Source organism: Stigmatopora nigra, chromosome 7 (assembly GCF_051989575.1).
Source record: "Stigmatopora nigra isolate UIUO_SnigA chromosome 7, RoL_Snig_1.1, whole genome shotgun sequence".
Lineage (NCBI taxonomy): Eukaryota > Metazoa > Chordata > Actinopteri > Syngnathiformes > Syngnathidae > Stigmatopora > Stigmatopora nigra.
In genome coordinates, this window is record NC_135514.1 from 15,504,341 (window position 1) to 15,523,556 (window position 19,216).

The window sequence follows — 19,216 nt, forward strand, 5'->3', positions numbered from 1 at the left end:
ATCAATCGGCGGTGTGCTCGGGCAGTCTATCGGCAAAGGCGCCTCTCTCCGGGAAAAACAACAGGAGATTAAAAACGGCCAAGTCGGTCGCCGACGGGCACAAAGGTCGTCGGCGCCGAGCGGTTGCCGTGTAATCCACTTTCGCTCCACGCCTTCATTTCCGGCGCCGGGCATGCAAATTCCATCACTTTAGCGAGTGGAGTCACGCACACCGAGGGTGCCGAATCGAAGGGATGTTGACGACAACCTGGTGGTTAGCATATGGGGGTAAAATAGCTTAGCTAGAAGTCCAACGTTGTGTTGCGGCTATCCGCTAAATGGTAAAAAAAACATGTTAACTGTAAAAATTCAATTTGGAGTGAAATTTTAGCATGGGTGGTAAAGTGGGGGTTCGGGGGCCAAATCCGGGCCGACCGTGCCACTTTTTAGGCCCGCGAAAGTAAATAGTCGATTTTAATGTTTTATGCTAGAGTTCTAATGGAGATTATAGAATTTGCAATTTATTCTATTAGATTAGCCACTGCCACTTGAACGCCGCCATTTTGGAGAAAAAAAACATGATTAATCTATAGAAAAAAAATGACCACTTATAATATATGTTTCACAACAATACAACAATTTATTTTGTGTCAATCAATTTATTACAACAGACGAATTGGATGACTGGAATCCAAAGAAGCTGAATATGCTATCTCTCGTAGTTTTAACAACCGATTTAGTCCAAACCAAAAATCTCTTTTTCTATTGGTGCCTGGAGTCCCGCTAGCCCCTCTCCCACAACAAAAACTTTTCCGTGTGACAAAACCCAGAACACGACGAGACCGTAACCAATCCTCGTTTCTAACAAGCAAGGAAACGCGAGTGACTGTCCGGTCGGTAGTCAAAGTCTGGTTCCCCCAAAATCCAAAGCGTGGCTCCTGGTCAAACGTTCTCTTTGCACTCGCTGAACTTGCGTTTCTTCCATTTTGTCTCCTGACTGTTGGGGATGTCGTAGCGACACACCTGGCGACAAAAAAAAAAGAAAATATCAGGTTTTGTTGGGGTTTTGGTGCCTGCCCTTTTCCCCTCCTTTTCATTATTGTCATCCACACTAATCCTGTATATATGTGTATATACACATAGACACACAAATGCATCTATACACATATATGTGTATAGATGCGTGTGTGTGTGTCTGTGTGTACGTGTGTACGTGTGTACGTGTGTGTATATGTTTATGTATGTTTGTGTGTGTGGAAATGTGTATGTGTGTATGTATGTATGTATGTATGTATGTATGTATGTATGTATGTATGTATGTATGTATGTATGTATGTATGTATGTATGTATGTATGTATGTGTGTGTATGTGTGTATATGAATGTGTGTATATATGTGTGTGTATGAATGTGTGTGTGTGTATGAATGTGTGTGTATATATACATGTATATACATATATATACATGTATATACATGTATATACATATGTATACGTATATACCTATACATATACACATGTATATACATATACATATATATGTGTATATGTGTGTGTATATATGTGTTTGTGTGTGTGTGTGTTTATACGTGTATATGTGTGTGTGTGTGTATATATATATGTGCAGTTTTTGGTTGATGGCGGCCATGTGTGGTGTACGTACGGGACTCTCACCTTGTTTTTCTTTGGAGTTCCCTTCTCGTTGACGTTTGTCGCTTTGTTTGTCTGCTGATGACACAAATGTGAACAGCCATGTTAGGATTCAGATCATGTTCCCTTTTCAAATGTATTATTATATATTTTTTTATAAATCCACTTAATTTTCATTTTGTATTTTTGAATGCAGCTTGTTCTATTTGAAGGCATCGTTTTTCATCCATTGGCTACTCGTAACAGCTATCGATGTCCAATTGGCCGGCTTGATTTCTGCTTGTGTCATGAATTTAGCGCTTACCGAAGAAGACTGGTGAAAGACCAGTTCGGTCCTGGCGGCCATCACGGACGCGTCTGTCCCGTTTGTCTTCTCGGCCACGACTTCCTCTGTCTGAGGAAAAAAATGTATAGTAACATATCTACGTATATACTGTATTTTCTCTCATATTAGCCGCCTCCACATGTAAGCCACACCCTTAAGATTGCCTTAAAATTCATTCATAGATGTCAAAATACATTTTCTCAAGTGTTTTATCTGTTTATCTTTTCTGTATTTCTGTAAATAAATGACCATTTGGTCTTTGTCCATGTCAAGTCTAATTTATGCGCATTTAAGCCTTACCCTTGATGAAGTCATCATTTTTTAGCGACAAAAATGGCGCATATGCGAAAAAATACATCTCACTCGGGTTAGCATAGCATTCATAAATTCTAAATTAGCTTTCTGAAATGTCCATCAGCTTAATATAATTTTCCATATGTGGAGTGTGTATGATAGTAATGATGTCATCACTCACCATAGTGACCTCACAACTCTGACTGCAGCTCAGATCAGTCTCTTGTGCTGGTAGGAAAAGAAAAATACTTTAATCTTTTATTTTTTAATAATAATAACAGTAATAATAAAATAATTAAAAATATTACAGGTCTTCCAGCTATTTTTACAAATATTTTGGGTTTAGTGTTTTACAACGACAGGATCATCATTATTATTTAAAAAAATGCAAAGTTTGTGTCCGCAAGATCATCAACAACCATAGAGGTCACTTGAAAGGCCTTCAGCCTGTAAAAAAATTAATTAATTAATTGATTAATTAAAAAGACTTACAGTTGTCGTCCATGCTGTCGTTTTCCTGATTCTCTTCCACATCTTCGATCTCAGACCTCTGTCAGAAAAAAGATTGACAAACATCAAAAAAGAGGACTAGAAAGGCAAGTGCTAATTTTGCTAACATGCTAAATAATTAGAACCCATTGCTTTAACAGATAATAAAATAAAGGTATTGAAAACCGGTGCGTAACCACCCATGAAAGACATTTAAAAAATATGATTACATGACAATATAAAATAAGATTTTCCAAAATTATTTTTGAACTGAAAACAGAACAAATGGATGAAAAAATGCCAATTATTGATTTAAAAGGGGGAAAATAATGAAATATAATATCCATCTCTACTCTTCATTTAAATTTGATCCTAAAACAGAAAGTCGGCACTCATGATTGACTTTCCCGGGCCACAAAAAATGATGCTGCGGGCCAGATTTTGCCCCCGGGCCGCCACTTTGACACCAGTGCCTTACAGTATCTTACCTGTGACAGGCTGCCATCACGTCGAACCTTGAGAAACCATCTGTTCCTCTGACTGGGCTGCTCTTCCACCTGTGAACGGTAAGCCAAGAAGGTTGAAAATGGCGACCAGTCACGTGAAATTCCGGCGATCGGAACTCACCGGTTCCAGCCTGTGTCTTTCAGTGCCCATGTCCAACTTGAAGGAGTGGAAGGGAGTGACCACCTCACCCATTTCCAGTTTAATGGGCTCGCGCTCAAAGATCAGCATGTCGCCGTCAGACTCCTGGAAGCCCCGAGGCTGGTAGTCCCGCGGTGTGACTGAGGACCACCAGGGGGCAGTCATTTTACCAACTTCTAACTTACTCAAGGGTATCAAACTCAGGTTGGTTCAGGAGCCGCAATAACGTCAACTCGACTTCATGTAGACCATTTTAGATAAAATATTTACATTTTTTAAATTTATAAGTGCATTAAAAGAACTGAATTAAAAGCCCTAAATATTTAGTTTTTTATAGATATAAAACTGTTTATTTGAACTATTTTCTTAGTAAGGGAAAACATCTAATAATAATTTATTTTTCATTTCAAATGGAAACATATTTTTTTAAATGACATTCAATATTAAAGTGGAAAACCAATTTTTTTATAGATTTATTTAAATCCCAAAGAGATGCATGCTAGGCTAATTTAGCCCCCTAGCTAGAAGTGATTGCTTATCCGTGTCATTGTGTCCTCCCATTGGCTGGACACCGATTCAGGGTGTGCCCCCCCCCCCCCCCCCCTGTGCTCTAGCACCCCCTGCGACCCTTGTGAGGATAAGGCGGTTCAGAAAATAAATGAATGTAAGTAGTAACGCCAATTCAAAATGACAACCATTCATGCTAGCTAGTTAGTGCTAGCAAGTAGGGGCAAGTTAGCATACGATTAGCCTAGCATGCATGTTTTTGGGGTGTGGGAGGAAACCGGAGTACCCAGAGAAAACCCACACAAGCCCGGGGAGAATGTAAAAACTCCACATCGGTTAATTTTGAAAATCCGGTTAGTACTATTGATTTGTGTTTTAGTTTGTTAGTAAAACTCCATAAAGTAGCTCATTCTGGCCGAGATGCTTACTGCTGTCGTAGTAGGTCAGTTTCATGTTGAGGAAGATCTTGTTGGGCAGAGGACCCAGGTGATGAATCAGAGTGTAGAGCTTCCTCACCAGCATGATGCTGGCCATCTTGGTGTTGCCAAACGTCGACACATTTTGGCTGGGGGTGCTGGAGGAAGAACCACAGTAGTTAACAAGTGAGGTTTTTTTCATTTTTTCTGTGTTTTTTTTCCTGTTAGTGCAATTGGCGGAGCTTGTTGGCTAATACGAGAGGAGTATATACTACTAGTTGTATAAGGTTAGGTTAAATATATTTTTTAGTTTGTCTGCATCCTAATCCAAGTTCATTTAAATGTGTTTATGTTATGTTACGGGCGCGTTGCCATGCAAAAAGTCTAATTTTAGTACTATTAAACACATTTTAGTACTATAAAATTGCTCGTTATTTGTTACTTTGTGAATAGATGGTGAATTAGAACAAATACAAATGTTTTTCCAATATAATATCCTGTTTTTGGTGTTTTTTTTTTGGAGGTTTGGAATGATTTAAATTGTTTTGAGTTCATTTCTATGGGAAACGTTTGAGTAAATTGAAATAGGAGCTGAGTTTCGGAACGAGTTAAGCTCATATCTCGAGGTACAACTGTACAGTGAAACCTCGCTACTTTACAGATTTTTTCAGGGGAAATGTATTTAAAATTAAAAAAAATATTCAATCATTTATCAAATGCCATCTTATATCCGGGCCAATAGTAGTGCAATTTCTTCCAAAAAATAGTCATCTGGTGTTCATATCTCTGAATATTTTATATAATACATAATTGGACTGTTCTTAAGCAGAGAACCTCGACTAAAAAAAGGAAAGAATGCCCACCTTTCCAGATCTAATTGTGCCCCTTCCATGTCATAATGAATCCTGAAGTGATAAAACTCGGTCACGTTCTGAAAGCAGAGAATTTTATAAGTTGTTCGTCATGTCATCATAGTTGCTAACAAACTTACCTGCGGCTCGTTAGGGTTCGAAGAAAGCTGCAAAGGAGCCAGAATTAGCCGCTAACGTCGGTTGAGTCAAGCTAGCGTGATGGTTTCATTATCAACGAGCAAGAGTACTTACGGTCATGATGACAGACCGCAGCTGGAAGCAAAATCAAATATGATTGGCAAATGGTTGTCTTTAAATTAATGTATCAATTATACAGTAATCCCTCGAATATCACGGTTAATGTAGACCAGATAATCGAAAAATCGAGAAGTAGAAGTAGTTCTTTAGTGCTGAGTCATAGTAGCAAAAATGGCTTCCCCTTACGGGTTTCAGCGTGGGTTTTTCACAGTTTTATGAACTTAAAATTAAATAATAGCGGAAAAAATTGCAATGTAGTGAAGACGTGATAACTGAGGGATTACTGTATTATAAATTTTGTTATCATGGCCGCCGTAATACCACATTCCTAAATCACGTGAATGAATGAATTGCCTCGACTTGTAATACGAAATGAATGTGCATTAATGCAAAATGACTTACATATTTCATCTGGATGGCGTCAAAGCATCCCCTCAACCTTCAAAACAAACAAAAAAAAAACAACACGTTATGAGCAGAAGACATCCCGAGCATCATATTGTTTTCATTTTAAATACAAACAAATGAAAAAAATAGTATTTGGTCACAATATTAATCATAACAAGATATATTTACCACTCGACGAGACGACAGGCGGGTGGACAACTGTGCTCGGCTCGAAGGATCATCACTTTTTGATCTGTGGAAAGAAATTGGTTCATATGCAATTTGAATATCAACGTTTTATTGATGGGTGAAATTTAAATTCACACAAACCTTGAACATAACTGCTCCTGTAGGCTTTTGCTGGGAAAAATCCACGAAGGTACATAATGGCTGAAACTCCGGTGGCCAGGAGAAGTTTAATGTAGGTCAGAGATTGTTGCTCAGACACAATTTCCTCGGAAAACAGTTGATTCTTGGGTTGAAAAAAAACATTAAAGTGTTTTTTTTTTCACGCAAAAATAACGGGGTTCTTATGCATGTATGACATTTAATCAAAAAGTGTAACTACGTGTACTACACTCGTTACACTATTTAATTCGCACTAATGACCATGTTAAAACTAACATTGGGCATCCATTTTGTTTACATATTCATTAAACACGAATGTAATTAAGAAGTCAATACATTTACCTTAACTATCTTCTTTTGAGGTATGCATGCCATATCTTCTGCGAAGGTGGAGAGGGAAAATGTAGGTTTGAATGACGGATTTGACGATAATTTAGCTAATGAACTAGCTAGCACTTGAGCTAAGCTCTGAAAGTTCCCAAGAAAGCAAGGCGTCAAATTTAAGGTAAAACGTTTGTATATTACCACTAAATATCACTCGGAACTTAAATCATTGATAATTTTACGAATTGGAAGACTTTGTTTAGTTGAAAGTGAGCGCGAATACGTCAGCTAATCGCTAAATTAGAAAAATCTAAACTCGCTGTAATCAATAGATTGACAGCTGGTGAACTCAGGACTAGCCAATCAGGAGTGATCGGGGCCGTACATTCTCTGGGTAAACCAGAAATAAAATAAATGAATGAATAAATCACGCCGTATTGCATTAAATTTAATTTCATATTACAATATAACAGATAAAGACATTTATTTTTAAATCAAAGTGAAACTTTGTATGTTAGAATATTTTGTTAATAATCCAAAGAGTCGCACAGTCAAGCCGACAGAGTGAACGTGAATATCCGATTGGACAAAGAAGCCGTCAATCATCATCCCTGGCCAAATACCGCTTTACCATTGGCTACTGTATGTGTCAATCCTAAACGCGACCAACCTCCAACAGTGATGTCATCTCTTTAAACGCCATTTTTGTTGGAGAGCAGTCGTGTCTCAGAAAGGGAGCATTAGGTTGTTTGCAGGTACGAAAGAAAACTGTACCTTGTCTGTATACACATCAAATATTGTTTATTTATTTTACAGAAAACGTTTGGCTTTTATAGCCACCGGACCACCCGTTCGTCCCGCCACACGCCCAGAATGTCGTCAGAGAACCTGGACTCGGACACTCAACTGGAATACGAGGAAGAAAAACAGGTGGGTTTGCTATCTATTGTGAGCTAATATAATGCGTGCTAGGCTAGCCAGGGGTAGCTAACAAGCTAACGTAAGCTTCCCCGACATGACACTTATATTGATAGCCCCTGTGGGGATTTCTAAAGTACTCTCATGTAGTGGCACAAAATGTTGTTATGTGTGCTCCCAAGTGCCTTGTTTATGCGGCGGCAACAACACTGGCTGATCTCTTGTGTCATTGGCTGGCGAGCTTGGCAACTCGGGGCTCATTGGTCCACCCGGATGCTCCCAGAGTGCCTGAAAAGTTATTTTAAATGTAAACAAAATAATGCCGATTAACTAAAAGGGATTGAACCCTTTTTTAGCAATAATAAAGCAATTAATTTACGAGAAATGTTCTCAGCAACTTTGAGAACAACTGAATGTTACCAATAAGTCATAAATTGACGTATATTGTTATATATACATATACAGGACTATAGTATATATTTCTATTTTCACGAATTTTGTTGAATACATTTAAATGGTCCAATGACCATGTTGTGGACCAAATATTTCAACGTCAATTGTTTGCAACATTAATTTGTGCTAACCCTGCAATTAACCCAAGGAACCCCCCCCCCCAAAAAAAAAAAGTCAAAACACAAAAAAATACAAAGCAATGTTGATGTATTTGACAAATTTTGTTGCTTGAAACATTTGAACACAGATATAATGTAAGTTCTCCTCTAAGAAATAACTTAAAGCTGCTGTGTACGTTTTTTTTGTAGCTGCATTTTTCATTTTTAGACTTCCAGGTGGGTAGTAAATAATCTGCTGTCACGGAAGCAGCTGTTTATGGAAAGTTTTCCTCACTGCTCCAGTTTGACAGAAACATGTGCTAATAAACGTGGACTTGTTCCCACAGGACTCCCAGGAGAAGAACGCCAACCCGGTGAAGGCCGAGGAGGCCAAGCTGAAGGCCAAGTACCCCGGTCTCGGCCAACGGCCCGGCGGCTCCGACTTCCTCATGAAACGGTTACAGAAAGGGGTAGGACTCATTATTTATTTATATGTGACTACTAGCATGATAGGAAAGCCACAGGTAAAAAAAATAATATGGCAAAAAATAAAACTACATTTTGAGTCACCCGCCAGGCTTATAAAGCACAATATTTTGTTTTCTCTTCCAAAAGAGTGTTTGATTTTCCCATTTAAAAACTAAAAACATGTCAAAAAAATTGAAAAAAAATCAGATCAGACTATATTTACCCAAAAACTTTTTTGAGTAGCCCGCCAGGTTTATAAAGTACACCATTTTTATCCCTTCCAAAGAGTGTTTTATTATCCCGTTTAAAAACACAAAAAAGTCAAAAAACTTTAAAACGATTCAAATCTGATTACATTTAACAAAAAGTAGCCCGCCAGGTTTCTAAAGCACACAATTTTCCTTGCATTTATTACAAAAGACAAATCTTCCGACTTAGCACTTTTTCCAAACGAGCAACCAATCCACTAAACCCCGCCCACCTCTACTTTATCGCCCAGCAAAAATACTTTGACTCGGGGGACTACAACATGGCCAAAGCCAAGATGAAGAACAAACAACTCCCCGTGGCGGGACCCGACAAAAACCTGGTGACCGGCGACCACATCCCCACGCCGCAAGACCTGCCCCAACGGAAGTCGTCCCTGGTGACCAGCAAGCTCGCCGGCTAGCCTCGGCCGTGGCGCCCCGACATCACCCCCTCGCCCGTCCCCCCCCGCCCTGCTCCTCCACTTGCCCCGCCCCCTATTCGACACGCCAATTGCCACCGCCCCTTTTCCCCCTGTCACCCGCAGGCGACCTCGAGGTAGGTCCGTAGACTCGCCGGGGGCCGCCAACAGGTGGGTGGAGTCACTCGAGGGGGCGGGGCTTTCCGCACTTTGTATTTGGGTAATGGTGCGCGTCAGGGACTCGGAATCGAACTCCGAGGAGGCGGCGCTGGGTTCAAAATGGCTCGCGTAGCTAAATTTCGCGCCGCCGATTTGACTCGAAAAACAAAAACAAAACATGCTGCATGATTGTAACAGACGGGAATTCTTAAAACGGGAGAGGGACCATCGTCTTCTTTAGTGTGTGTGGTTTTTTTCGTTGTTGTTGTTGTTTTTGCTGTCCGGACAATCCACGGCACAGAACGTTACCCGACTTTCTGCTTTAGCCGCATGCTATTCACAGTCGTGCTAAAAACACAGGCATGCCCTTTGTGCCGTTAAGTCGTGGAAAATTTGCGCTTGGGGGACCTGGGGGGAACATTAAGGGGGGGGGGGGGACTTATCACGGTGACTGGTCAGGAACTAGCACATTCGCCAAAAAAACGTTGACTCACGTGACGGCGGTGGTCGTCAGATTTTTGTAGACTTTTGTGGCCGACCATTCGCGTGTGCTGCTTCCGTTGGGTTGGATTTATCTACCATATAATAAAGTGCGTGGAATTATACACGGCGTTTGTTGTTTTGCAGTCTTGGAAAGGGCTTTGAGCATTTATTTAAGATTTTTGGATGCTAATGCTTAGCTAGCGCTAATCAAAACACGGAATTCTTGTAAAATTAGCCACGCTGGATGAAATAATGCGACTTTCGGTGACCAAAATGAACAGCACAATTGCATTTGTGAATGTTGCTAATCATGTAAACAGGTTAGCAACTCCCAATGTATGCTAGCTAGGAGTTAACGTCATGATAGTTAGTTACTGAATTTGCTCAAATAGATCTTGCTTTCGTTCTACTTTGAACGTCTTAAAAATGGTGGCCGTATAAAAAAAATATATTTATATGTAAATGACGTCATTTGACTAATGTAATTCTGCATTTATATACGAATTTGGCATTACTATCTCGCTATTTTATCATCTATTCTTTCCCCGAGTGACGTCACAACCAAAATTAATCATGCCTAGCTTTCTAGCCATGCGCTAGCTAGCTAGCACATGTTGACAGAATACAAGAACACCATAAAAAGATAGATAAAAACTATACATAACATGCTAGCAGCCTGCAAAAATCCACAGCTCATTCTGGGTGTGGCATTTGTAATGCTAGCTTACAAAAGACCAGTCAGGTTATTTTCTTTACTAAAGCCATTTGTGTTGCTTTGATTTAACGGCTTTGCGTCAAAAATATCATCTGCTATCACCTAGAACTCACTTTTAGTATTCCGTAGCGGTTTAAATGATAAAAAATGAATGAATACCACTTTTAAAACATTCTTAGCAATTCGCTACCGTTGATTTTTAACATGTAGTTTTCCAATTAGCTTTTTTTCAAGCACCAGAATTTGACCATCGACCTTTCCATTTTAGCCAAAGCGGTAAACGACCTACAATCTCGGGCGTGTGCGCAACAAGATAAGATGCACAAAGTCCGGCCGGGACAGGGTCCCTGCTCTTTGTAGTTAGTCATAAAATACATATTATGCGTCTCTAAGCCCCGCCCACTACTCCTGTAATGAGGAAAATTTTATACGGTTGACCAATTTTTAATTAGAGTGCTAGTAAAATCCCTAGAACAAAAGGTCACTAACCTTTTTAAGACATAGATTTAACCTGCCAGCAGGGGGCGACAATGGACAGTTTATGGATCAGTTTTCTTACATATTTTGACACTGGGAAGAGAACAAAGGCTTGACCAACTAATTGTTACAGAGGAAATGAAGCATATCTAGAGATTTGGCAGATTTTTTTGTGGTAGTAAGTTTCGAATGTGACACAAAGTTCAACTGAGATATTTATACTATAAGCGAAAAATGACCAGAAGACGAGGTTGTTCCCCAGTTTTCTTTAGTGCGTTTCAACAAAAACAGGAAATATTACTTTTCCAATTCCTATTTGGTCATCGAAATTTTTTAAATTAACCTTTATGTGATGATCCAAGTTTTTTGTTGTAAATACAGTGATTTTTCATATAATTTCTGAAATTAGAAGCACCAAAATGGCAAAAAGAATTGAAAAACCACATTTTGGTCAATTTGCACTTGAATTATTTCACCCGCTGTACTTGGAACTTCAAGTTAGCTCGTACCGTTTAGCAAAAAAACATAATTATTTAACAAGGCCATCAAATAAATGCTCAAACATCTTTCCATGTCTTGTACGTGAGTCTTAGTATCCCACCGATACCGCACAAATATGACATCATCATATCGGCCAATATTACGAAATAACGTGTCATCACTCTGCAATATGTACTTTTAAAGATGACATCTAAAACTGCTGGTTGCCTTACCCAAGATGGCGACTAGCTATCTATGTACAGCACCTTCAAAAAAGGACTTGTCATACTTCCCACAAGGATAAATTGACCAATTGGGTCACGTCCAATCATATTTCTGCGAATTTAAATGAGGTATTCACTCGTACACGTTTCTTTTTAAATAGAATAAGCTCGTTATTATTAATTAAAATAGCAAAATGGCCTTGGGCCTTAGTATTAAGCAAAAAAAAGCATATTTTGTGGGGAAAAAATAGTTTCAGGACACAATCCGCACAAAAAGGTATCGGTGCAACACTGTAATTATTGTAAATAGATTTGTGGGATTGTTTGATTTTAAAGTACCTCTCATTTGAAGGGGGATTGTGTATAAATGTTGCCAATTATGGCAAATTTCTTGGTGAAAATGTGGGGGAATGCGAATGTAAACGAGTTTTCATCTCCATTGTTGTGTTCTCCCCTCGTATCACTTGTATATAATACAGTATATATATACATTCTTTAAAAAAAAACAAGTATAAGAGTATTTGCAATGTTTTACTTCTGTGGGGAGTCACGGAGAGGTTTTTTTGCCAGTATTTGAAGTAAAAATTTACATGAACAAAGCTAAAGCTATCTTTTCTTTCTTTTATCTATTCGAAGTTGAATGCCACCGCTCACCACTTGGGGGAGACAAACCATTCCCATCATGTTTGAGTTTAAATTTACGAATTACAAAGAGGACAAATATGAATGAAATGTTTTTGTTCTCGGTGTGAACAGAATGTGCTTGAAACTTCGTCTTAGTCACGAAGTTTCGAGAAAAAAGGACAATGTTTCATCACAAAGTTATTTCCCTGGATGTAGAAATTTATAGAAATGATGGTAGCCTTTGCAGAAATATAGAGCAAAGAGTGATGATTTTTTTGCATGCAGTCAATTAACTCGTTCATAAAACATGAATGTGGATCGATTGTATTAGATTACATTTTATTAATCCCGTATTAAGGACATAAATACTTAATAAAAAGCATTTAAAAGTATATATTTAAATTATTTTTATATTTTATTAATTATTTTTGTTTTTATTTTTTATTTTTATATATAAATATATACATATATATATACAATATATTCAATATATAAAGATAAAATAATAAAGTAAAATGACCCAACGACCCTAGTGAGGATAAAGCAGTTCAGAAAATGAGATGAGATATGTAAATATAGTAATATTCTTCCGCAACGCCTGCATTGGGGGTTAAAAAGTGGAAGTCATACCTAAAAAGAGTGGAAAAAATTATTCAAATGCCGTAATGAAAAGTACGAAAGAGTATTTGTTTTTTTTCTTCTTCTTGGAATTGACGTCACGGTGACGTCAGCTTATTTAGAAGTACACCACTGGCTGATTCCGCCCTGCCATCAGTCCACGTCCGCTTCCACCGACAGTGATGTGAGGCTTAAGCCATTTTGCATTTTTGTTTATTTCTGACGTTTTTTTCCCCACCCATCATTCCTATTGTAAAAGAAAAAAGCAACCTTTATGATGAGTTTAATACAGACGACGAATCACCTGCAGGCCGTGTTCCCTCAAAATGAAGTCGTGGACGGCTCCTTTAACTGCGTCTCCACCGCCGCCGCCTCGTTGCCGGATCTCCAGCGGGCCGCAGCGACCTTGGACGCCGTCAACGGTAGCGGGGCAGCCGCTAAACAGCGACCGTGCACGTTGGAAATAAAAAATAAGGATACTGTTACTTCTAAGAACCACCGAGGCAGTGACGAGGACGACGGGGAGGACAGCCAAGGTTCCGCACTCGGGACGCCGAACATGGCGGAAGAGCACGATGGCGGAAACGATGCCTTGGTAGCCGAGACCAGGCGTCTCATTAGCCGCTTTCTTCGAGAATTTAGCGGGCTGTCGACGGCTCGTTGGAACGAAAACAGAAATGACAAGACCATGAAAAGGGCAGTGACGTCTTTATTAGAGAAGTTCAAGTATAAATACAATGGTGAGTGGCTCTTTATTCCTGTTTTTTTTAAGTGTTTCTTTTACGCAAGTTACGCACGTCGAGCTACATGGACACGTCCGCCATTTTTTCCCCCTTAACCAGGAAATGACTACGTGCCTTAAAGGCTTAAACGTCTCGTTCCCGAACGTTCCCTTTCGTCGAATTGGACACATTTATTCGTGGAACTTGGACTTGATAACATTTTAAAAGACTGAGTTGTGCTATTTTTTTACAGCTTGTGAAGATTTTATGGACAATACAAGACTTGAAACGTCAGCGAAAAGAGTTGTCGTGTTTGCCGAAATGACGTTGTGAGCTATTACAAAATGGGACGCTTTTGGAAAATGGCTCGTTTGTTGACTTAGGGAGTAGTCAGCAAATATTAAAAGAAAGCATGTGAGGCAAGCATATGGTAGTTATGCAGGCATAATATGGAAATATTTCCTCGCGTGAGAAAGCGTTAACCCTTTGAAATATATTGGACGTCTCGTGACGTCACTGGCATTCAAAAACTAGCTTAAATGAATTGTTGACACCGTAAAGTATACAAATTAAATCAACTTTAGAGCTTTTAAGGGCTAGAAATGTTTTTTCTTCATATTTTATACATTTGTAAATGTATTTATGAAAGAGTAAACTCACGAATAAATGGAACATTTTGGAAGATTTGTAGTGCAAATCATTAAACGGCGTCCTCATGACTCATAATGCTACACCCATGTGAGTGTCTCAAAGGTTAAAGTATTTTTATAAGTAAAAAATGGCCACTGTCCAACTGGCTAATTAGAAGGTAAAGCAAGATGAAGCACATACTTTCAATGTTTACATATTCCAAACTGGAACAATTCTAAGAGTAGATGTATTGTAAACAAACATCCTTTTATTGTACGTGGTTCATCATAACAAACATTAGCATTTAAATATCCATCCAAGGTAAAAACACCAACAAATACCACTTGAAGCTAGCCACTATTACATTAACTTTCGAGGAATGACAACAGAGAGACCCCATACGTGCCGATATCGGCCATTTTGGCTCATTTTGCTTAAACTGGATGTGATGTTTTGACTCAAAGGTATCGTCGACAAATTGTCCCTGGACGAGCGAGGGGACAACATGGCCTTCGTGGGCAGCGTAGCCAAGAGCCTGTTCTCGGACGGAGTCACCAACTGGGGCCGGGTGGTCAGCCTGATGGCCTTCGGGGCCGTGGTGTCCAAGTACTTGAAAGACAAAGACCGGGGACACTGCGTGGACATGGTGGCCGAGGAAATCTCATCGTACCTGCTCACGTACCAGCGCAACTGGTTGCTGAAAAATAACTCTTGGGTAAGTTGAGTGACTCACAGCTGACCGTCATGGCCGTTCGTTGCGTAACGACAAGAAAAAAAACAAGATAATCCAGGGGCGGCAAAGTTTCATTGGTGGTTGGTGGGACGGCCCATTTTAGATAGAATATTTAGATTTTAAAAAAAAATTATAAATGGATTAAAAGTACTGAATATTCTGTTTTTTTATAGATCTAAAACAATGTTTATTAGAGCTTTTTTTAAATATAATTTTACATTTTACAAAATGATTTTTGAACTAAAAACACAGAAAAAATGATTAAAAAATTACAATTACAGATTAAAAACCCTGAATATTCCGTTTTTATCTATCTAAAACAATGTTCATTTGAGCTTTTTTTAATATATTTTTAGATTTTACAAAATGATTTTTGAACTAAAAACTGAAAAAAATGATAACAAAAATGACAATTATAGATTTAAAAGGGGGAAAATCAGAAAATTGTATGTACATCTTTATCTGACATTTGAATTTGATCCTAAAACAGAAAGTTGCCACTTTCCCAGGCCACACAAAATCATGCGGCGGGCCAGATTTGGCCCCCGGGCCGCCACTTTGACACCCGTGACCTAATCCCTTTCTCTTTTTTTTTCTTCTCCCCGCCCCCTCAGGATGGATTTGTGCAATTCTTCCGGGTACATGACCCAGAAGTGACCTTGAGGAGCACGCTAATGGCCTTCGCCGGAGTGGCCGGGATCGGCGCCGCGCTGGCCCTGTTAATCCGGTAAATTTTTCACGGACACTTAGTTGTTGTTATTTTTTTTGTCACCCCCGAAACGACGTCGACGCTGGAAAATTTTACGTCGACACTTTCATCGGACTGAGAGATGGAGACGAAAGCGTTAGCTGTTTTGGGCGGACGGCACTCCCCCTAGAGGCCGCCGTTCAAAGTTCAGGCCAAAACGCACCTCGTTTTCCAACATTTATTTTTCTATGAAATTAAAAGAAAAAAATTGAGAATTTTTCAGCCCCTTTTTTTGAGATTGAGTTTTGTGCACCAGGCTGAAGTATTTTTGAAAGTTTTTTTGCAGCCGGGATTTACAGGACATTTTTTCCCAAAGCGCAAAAAAGCAAACATGGCGCGCCGCTTCCCGCTCGGGAAGGAAGGACCGGATCTTCCGGTCCGGGTACGAAGGACGTTATAAAAAAATGAGGGGCGGGGCCAGGAGTAGAAGGAGGAGAAGTCTACCTTGTAGGTGAGAACTCGAAGCTGGAATTGTTCCATTTTGCTTTTGCTGTTAATTTCAATCCATGTTAAATAAAAAAAAGTGGAAATTGTTTTGGATTTCTGTTTGGGTTTTTTTTTTTTTTAAAGCAGAAGTTAGGGGGTTTTTTTTTGTCTCTACTTCCTGTTTTAACCACAAGGCCATTTCTTAATAATCATTTCGAATCCGCCCAAATTAAATGCTAACCACAACTACGTGACGACAATATGATAAAGAATTGAATTTCACAATACTTTTGAAAGTTGTAGCATATGCTAGTTTGTTGCCGTTAGCAGAAATTCAGCAAAAAATTTGGGTCCGAACCCAAGTGAAACCAAAACTCGTCACATTTGACGTTGTGGAATTTTAGCGTGAAATTAACGATGGTAATAACTTTTAACGTCATGTGGGCGGGACCATTTTAGATGTAATAAATATTTTTTTGAAGTGGATTAAAAGCCCTGAATATTCAGTTTTTTTTTTATAAATTTAAAACAATGTTTATTTGAGCTTTTTTTGTATATATTTTTAGATTTTACAAAATGATTTTTGAACCAAAAAACACAGAAAAAATTGATTAAAAATTACAATTATGGATTAAAAAACTGGATTAAAAATCCAGAATATTCATTTTTTAAAGATCTAAAACAATATTTGAGCTTCTTTAAATAAATTTTTAGATTTTACAAAAGGATTTTTGAACTAAAAACAGAAAAAATGAATTAAAAAATGACAATTATTGTATTAATATACATCTATACTCTTCATTTTAAGTTGAAAGTCTCATCTTCGACTTTCCCGGGCCACACAAAATGATATGGCGGGCCAGATTTGGCCCGTGGGCCACCGCTTTGACACCTGTGAACTAGACCTTCCAAAAAACTTTTGTGATGAAACTTGAAACCTATCAAAACATGTAAAAAATCTCAGAAATTTCAACATAGAATGACAACCATCATCTTTTGAAAGAAAGCCTCTCTTATCTTGCCATTGACGCATTCATTCCTCCTCCCTTATCTTATCTTAAAGAGGCCCGAGCCAAGCGGAAGTGACTCATTTGGAAACACATCTATTCAAAGGGTAATAAACACCTCCCACGCCTTCCCGATGCCTTCTGGGGATTTTAGAGCCACCAAATGACGTCGTGGCAATGTTGGGCTGCTTCTTTAAATCAAAACTCATTTGGGTCTGGGTCCTAAAATTTTAACTTTTAATTTTTTTGTTAAACTCACTATAATAAGCCTTATTTCACTTTTTATTTCAGTAAAATAATTCATATTCTGTACTGCTTATCCCCACACAGGCTCGCGGGGGTGCTGGAGCCTATCCCAACCAATCTAAACTAATATGCACGAGGGTTCTAAAATTTAACCTTCCATTTTTTTTGTTAAACTTGCTATATAATGAGCCTTATTTTACTTTTTATTTAAGTAAAATAATTCATGTTTTGTACTGCTTATCCCCACACAGGCTTGTGGGGGTGCTGGAGCCTATCCCAGCCAACCACGTGCACCGTAAATAGCTTATCAGCCAATCGTAGTGCAACAAGACGATGGTATCTGGGCTATTTAGCATGTATAAAATGGCTATTTTAGCATGCGAAGAAACTGGAGTACCCTAGAGAAAAGCCACACAGGAATGCACAGGGTGAAGAAGCAAACTCCATATGGTGAGTACCCCATCATATTAAATTGTATCTAAATATAGGAATATTTCCAAAACAAGTTGATATTTTAAATATATAAATCTTTTTAAATGGCTATTTGGAGTCATTGCCAGATTGTTTACATCACAGGTGTCAAAGTGGCGGCCCGGGGGCCAAATCTGGTCCGCCGTATCATTTTGTGTGGCCTAGCAAAGTGTCGACTTTCTGTTTCAGGATCAAACTAAAATGATAAATATAGATTTATATTAAATTTCCTGATTTTATTCCTTCTATATCCATAATTGTAATTTTTTAAATCTTTTTTTTCAGTTTTTAGTATAAAAAACATTTTGTAAAATCTAAAAATATATTTAAAAAAATCTAAAATAACCATTGTTTTAGATCGCTAAAAAACGGAATATTTAGGACTTTTAATCCAGTTCTTTTAATCCATAATTGCAATTTTTTTATCATTTTTTTCTGTTTTTAGTTCAAAAATCATTTTGTAAAATCTAGAAATATATCCAAAAAATCTAAAAAAATATATTGTTTTAGATCTATAAAAATGGAATGTTCTTTTAATCCATTCATAATAAAAAAAATCTAAAAAACGAAGTGAAAGCGGCTTTCAAATCGATCAGACGAACGCCGCCCCTTTAAGAGCCGATCCCTCGCATCGATGGCCATTCATTTGAATTGAAAAGGACCAATCAGACACAAAAGGAAGCCCAACTGCTAATTTAATCTCCAAAATAACGTCTATTTGATCTTGAATTTGTGAACTTTCCAAAAGGCCTGACAGGCATTCAAGTACTTTGTTGACAAAGACCAATTTAGCAACTTTTTTTGCGTCTGTAATTTCCGCGGTTTGGCCAGGAATTCAACAAGAACTAACAGGAAGTGCCGGGAGGGGTGCGGCGTGCGCGGGGGTGGCGGCGCCGCCACATACTTAACATTGTGATCCAGCCAGCCTTTCATTGTCTTCCAGCTCAAACTGGTTTTTCGGCGCTTTAGCTTGACTCCAGCACCCTCATTTAGGACAGGCGTGCCCACATTTTTCACTCCATTGTCCACTTTCTGAAAAAATGGCCGCCATTGACGACGCTAAACGTCCAATATGGTCGGTCTGGAGTTCATGAACCTTCCCCCATTGGCTCCTCCCATTTTTTTTGGCCAGTTGGGTTAATTCCTGTTGATTTTTATTCACTTTTTGTCATGTTAAGGTTGTTTTAGGTCACTGCTGTTGATTTAGGTCCATTTCTTTAGTTTTTTTTCACTTCCTCTTTGTTTTTATGGCGTTTCGGAACTTTTTTGCAATTTTGCATGACCAAACTTCTTGTTTGTTTGAGTCTCTTTGCGTTATTTTTGCCATTTTGTTTCCTATTTCAAATGGATTGGACGCCCAGCGTGTCAATCGCAGTCG

General features: G+C 38.7%; 3 protein-coding genes across 3 annotated transcripts; 2 read left to right on the forward strand and 1 right to left on the reverse strand.

Annotated features, from left to right (window-relative positions):
- Positions 1-595: 595 nt before the first annotated feature.
- hormad1 (HORMA domain containing 1) lies at positions 596-6,838 on the reverse strand. Its single transcript, XM_077721122.1, has 15 exons — positions 6,490-6,838; positions 6,130-6,271; positions 5,989-6,052; positions 5,815-5,851; positions 5,407-5,427; positions 5,295-5,321; positions 5,167-5,234; positions 4,316-4,461; positions 3,363-3,520; positions 3,224-3,292; positions 2,739-2,796; positions 2,428-2,474; positions 1,932-2,021; positions 1,652-1,705; positions 596-1,002 (listed from the first exon to the last, which is right to left on the reverse strand). The coding sequence occupies exons 1-15, from the start codon at positions 6,520-6,522 to the stop codon at positions 922-924; spliced, it is 1,095 nt and encodes a 364-aa protein (XP_077577248.1). The 5' UTR covers positions 6,523-6,838; the 3' UTR covers positions 596-921.
- A 296-nt stretch (positions 6,839-7,134) lies between these two features.
- ensab (endosulfine alpha b) lies at positions 7,135-9,393 on the forward strand. The gene is made up of 4 exons (XM_077721196.1): positions 7,135-7,226; positions 7,288-7,401; positions 8,288-8,410; positions 8,908-9,393. Exons 2-4 carry the CDS (start codon positions 7,345-7,347, stop codon positions 9,076-9,078), a joined length of 351 nt encoding a protein of 116 aa, XP_077577322.1. The 5' UTR covers positions 7,135-7,226; positions 7,288-7,344; the 3' UTR covers positions 9,079-9,393.
- A 3,601-nt stretch (positions 9,394-12,994) lies between these two features.
- mcl1b (MCL1 apoptosis regulator, BCL2 family member b) lies at positions 12,995-16,221 on the forward strand. The gene is made up of 3 exons (XM_077721171.1): positions 12,995-13,595; positions 14,672-14,922; positions 15,555-16,221. Exons 1-3 carry the CDS (start codon positions 13,130-13,132, stop codon positions 15,669-15,671), a joined length of 834 nt encoding a protein of 277 aa, XP_077577297.1. The 5' UTR covers positions 12,995-13,129; the 3' UTR covers positions 15,672-16,221.
- The last annotated feature ends 2,995 nt before the right edge of the window (positions 16,222-19,216 follow it).

Coding starts and splice junctions, on each gene's coding strand:
- hormad1 (XM_077721122.1), bottom strand. CDS start 6,522: ATGGCATGCATACCTCAAAAGAAGATAGTTAAG. Junction 5,852..5,988: donor GCCTGTCGTCTCGTCGAGTG/GTAAATATATCT, acceptor TTTGTTTTGAAG/GTTGAGGGGATGCTTTGACG. Junction 5,428..5,814: donor ACGCCATCCAGATGAAATAT/GTAAGTCATTTT, acceptor TTTTGCTTCCAG/CTGCGGTCTGTCATCATGAC.
- ensab (XM_077721196.1), top strand. CDS start 7,345: ATGTCGTCAGAGAACCTGGACTCGGACACTCAACTGGAATACGAGGAA. Junction 7,402..8,287: donor AATACGAGGAAGAAAAACAG/GTGGGTTTGCTA, acceptor TTGTTCCCACAG/GACTCCCAGGAGAAGAACGC. Junction 8,411..8,907: donor TGAAACGGTTACAGAAAGGG/GTAGGACTCATT, acceptor TTTATCGCCCAG/CAAAAATACTTTGACTCGGG.
- mcl1b (XM_077721171.1), top strand. CDS start 13,130: ATGATGAGTTTAATACAGACGACGAATCACCTGCAGGCCGTGTTCCCT. Junction 13,596..14,671: donor GTTCAAGTATAAATACAATG/GTGAGTGGCTCT, acceptor TTTGACTCAAAG/GTATCGTCGACAAATTGTCC. Junction 14,923..15,554: donor TGCTGAAAAATAACTCTTGG/GTAAGTTGAGTG, acceptor CCGCCCCCTCAG/GATGGATTTGTGCAATTCTT.